Source organism: Penaeus chinensis, chromosome 25 (assembly GCF_019202785.1).
Source record: "Penaeus chinensis breed Huanghai No. 1 chromosome 25, ASM1920278v2, whole genome shotgun sequence".
Lineage (NCBI taxonomy): Eukaryota > Metazoa > Arthropoda > Malacostraca > Decapoda > Penaeidae > Penaeus > Penaeus chinensis.
Window position 1 is genome coordinate 2394780 of NC_061843.1, and position 2500 is coordinate 2397279.

Sequence of the window (2500 nt, forward strand, 5' to 3'; positions counted from 1 at the left end):
GATGTGTATTTTCTTTTTTTTAATATTACATTTGCTTCAGAATAAACTCATTACTGATGGAGATGCAACACCGACATATTAATGTTACCTCTTGCATTGCAGAATTATTCACACTCTTTCAAACTTTTTCTTTATTTGCCAATAAAACCATACTGCTTGGTCACTGTAGTAATAAGTAACATCTTTTAGATAAATTAAACTCAAGAACCTATTTTACAGGGTTTAATACTAATACTATACTATGAAACTAGAATTCACATTCCATAAGTAACGGCTCTATGTACCATCCCTTTAGCAAGCCTCGTATTAGATGGAGGGTATGTAACTGCTACGTACATCATCAGACAAAATATACAGCATATCTTTCCAATTCAAATTTTACAATACAGTTTACTGATCAAAGAGACACAGGTAGGATTACAAAGGTATTAATAACCCATTAATATTTCTGGTTTCCAATATTCAGTCTAAAGAAGAAGAGGACAAAGAAGAAAAAAAAAGGAGCAGAAAAGAAGGAAGGAAGGAAGGAAAGAAAGAAAGAAAGAAAGAAAGAAAGAAAGAAAGAAAAAAGAAAAAAGATAAAGATAAAGATAAAGAAAAGAAAAAGAAAGGAAAAAACAACACATAAAAAAAAAAAAAAAAAAAAAAAAAAAAAAAAAAACCACCAACCTTGCTTTCTCATATACTTCTTGTTGCAGTGTATGCATGAATGAGACTTGTGTGAGTTGTCATGCATCTCCATGTGCAGCTTCAAGTGTGACAGTCGTAAAAACTTTTTGTCGCAGTGCTTACACTGGTGAGTGCCACGTCCGGTGTGCAATCTGAAGGTAATGTTATGAGGATTGATGAAGTTACACACACAGGTAGATTTGCATGTAATTTAATAGTTAAATACTAAAAGGAATTTCTAAACTTCATGGTACAATATAAAAATTAATGTGATAAGTCAAATAATATAGAAAACTTGTATGGTACACAACAGAAGTATGAAAAAATCTTATTTGAGAGTGGAATAACAATTCTTTAAATATGCCAAGCATCAGAGAAGCATCAGGCTCATCACTGAATCTTTAACATTACACTACTTGTGATGGGAATTTTCTTCATTTAACTATCAAATTCACTAGTGGGGGAAAAGAAATGAAAAGTGCTATACATCAGGTCACACATGAAAAAAATATTTCAAACTGGGTATCAAATGAACTGAACTTGATGACCAAAATTATCTTAGACCTACTACATACCTCATATGGTCAACCAAGTATCGCTGTAGACGGAAGGTTTTGTGGCAGACAGAACACTTCGGCTGTCCTGTCTCGTTACTGAAGAAGAAAAATCGTTTGATATGGCACACAGGTCTAAAACTGTTATTAGTTCTACATATCTGTATTTTCCATTTTATCAAAATATCTTAAAAGGTTTGTCTACTTTAAGTACTCCAATTACTGTGTCAGAGATGAGATATGAGCATTTCTGAGGCATAATACATATTCAACTTAATTACTGCATTCCCATTAAGATTGGAAAAATGTCAGGTTTTCTAAAAAAAACAAAAAAAAATAATGAAAAGGAGAATCTTTCTAAACTACACACTCATTCTCTTTTTAACACCATGTTGGCTAAAAGAAATGTTTTCCACCATGCATTTCTGCACAGCTCAAATAAAGAATGACACCAGCAACTGGCATAGGATAAGTCAAGCTACACTTTTTTATTCACTTCACACACCCAAAATTTATTTAAACTATGCTTACCTGCTTGCACTTCTTATGTGCGATGCAATGTGAGCCACGAGGTTTGATTTCTTGGTGAACTTCTTGTCGCATTTTGTGCATTGATAATTCTTCACCAGGTTTTGTAGATTTGCATCCTAGTATGTGGAAGAGAGACCATCAATGCCATTGCTATGATTACATCAGTATTGTCATCATCATTTAACAATTATTCTACATGTTTAGCTAGATATTGCTATTTCTAATGTGGGAAGGTGGATGAGTGTGAGTACAGTCATATCACAAACACAATAAGTATGAATGATATCATATAAAAACATAAGTAGTATGAATAATAATCACAACTTTAGGAGAATAGTACAGAGCTTTTCCCCCCTACCTACCTGTAAGTGCTGTGGATGAGCAACTCCAACGTGACTCAATAGGTTCTTGTGCCTGACAAATGCAGCACTGCAGACTGGGCATCTGTGCAGCATCTCATTCTTTTGGCTGATAGTGTCTTTCTCCTCTGCAGTGTCAGAGTCTTCCGACCCGTTGTCGTCTAGGCATTCACCCTCGAGGGCATCTCTGTCATCACTGGTGTGTTCTGCTCTAGATGTGGAGCTGTTTTTAATTACTTTTCCCGAAGGACAACATTGGTTTTTGGTCTCCAGGTGTTTTGTTAGTGAGGCTTTTGTGATGAACGAGGCATTGCATTTTGAACACTTGTACTTGTATAGGATGTGCTTCTCCTTATGGTTCTTGTATTGTTCTGGTGACATGCAAAA

General features: G+C 34.8%; 1 protein-coding gene across 3 annotated transcripts in view; it reads right to left on the reverse strand.

Moving 5' to 3' along the window:
- The window catches only part of LOC125038662 (zinc finger protein 28-like), a 12061-nt gene that overhangs the window by 5115 nt on the left and 4446 nt on the right, over positions 1 to 2500 (reverse strand). For all 3 annotated transcript variants that reach the window (XM_047632210.1, XM_047632209.1, XM_047632208.1), the window contains exons 2-5: positions 2117 to 2500; positions 1755 to 1870; positions 1245 to 1322; positions 670 to 821 (exon numbers count right to left, since the gene is read on the reverse strand). The exon at positions 2117 to 2500 is cut by the window's right edge and continues 1033 nt beyond it. In XM_047632210.1, the coding sequence (XP_047488166.1) occupies positions 670 to 821; positions 1245 to 1322; positions 1755 to 1870; positions 2117 to 2500 (730 nt within the window). The remainder of the gene's footprint in view (positions 1 to 669; positions 822 to 1244; positions 1323 to 1754; positions 1871 to 2116) is intronic.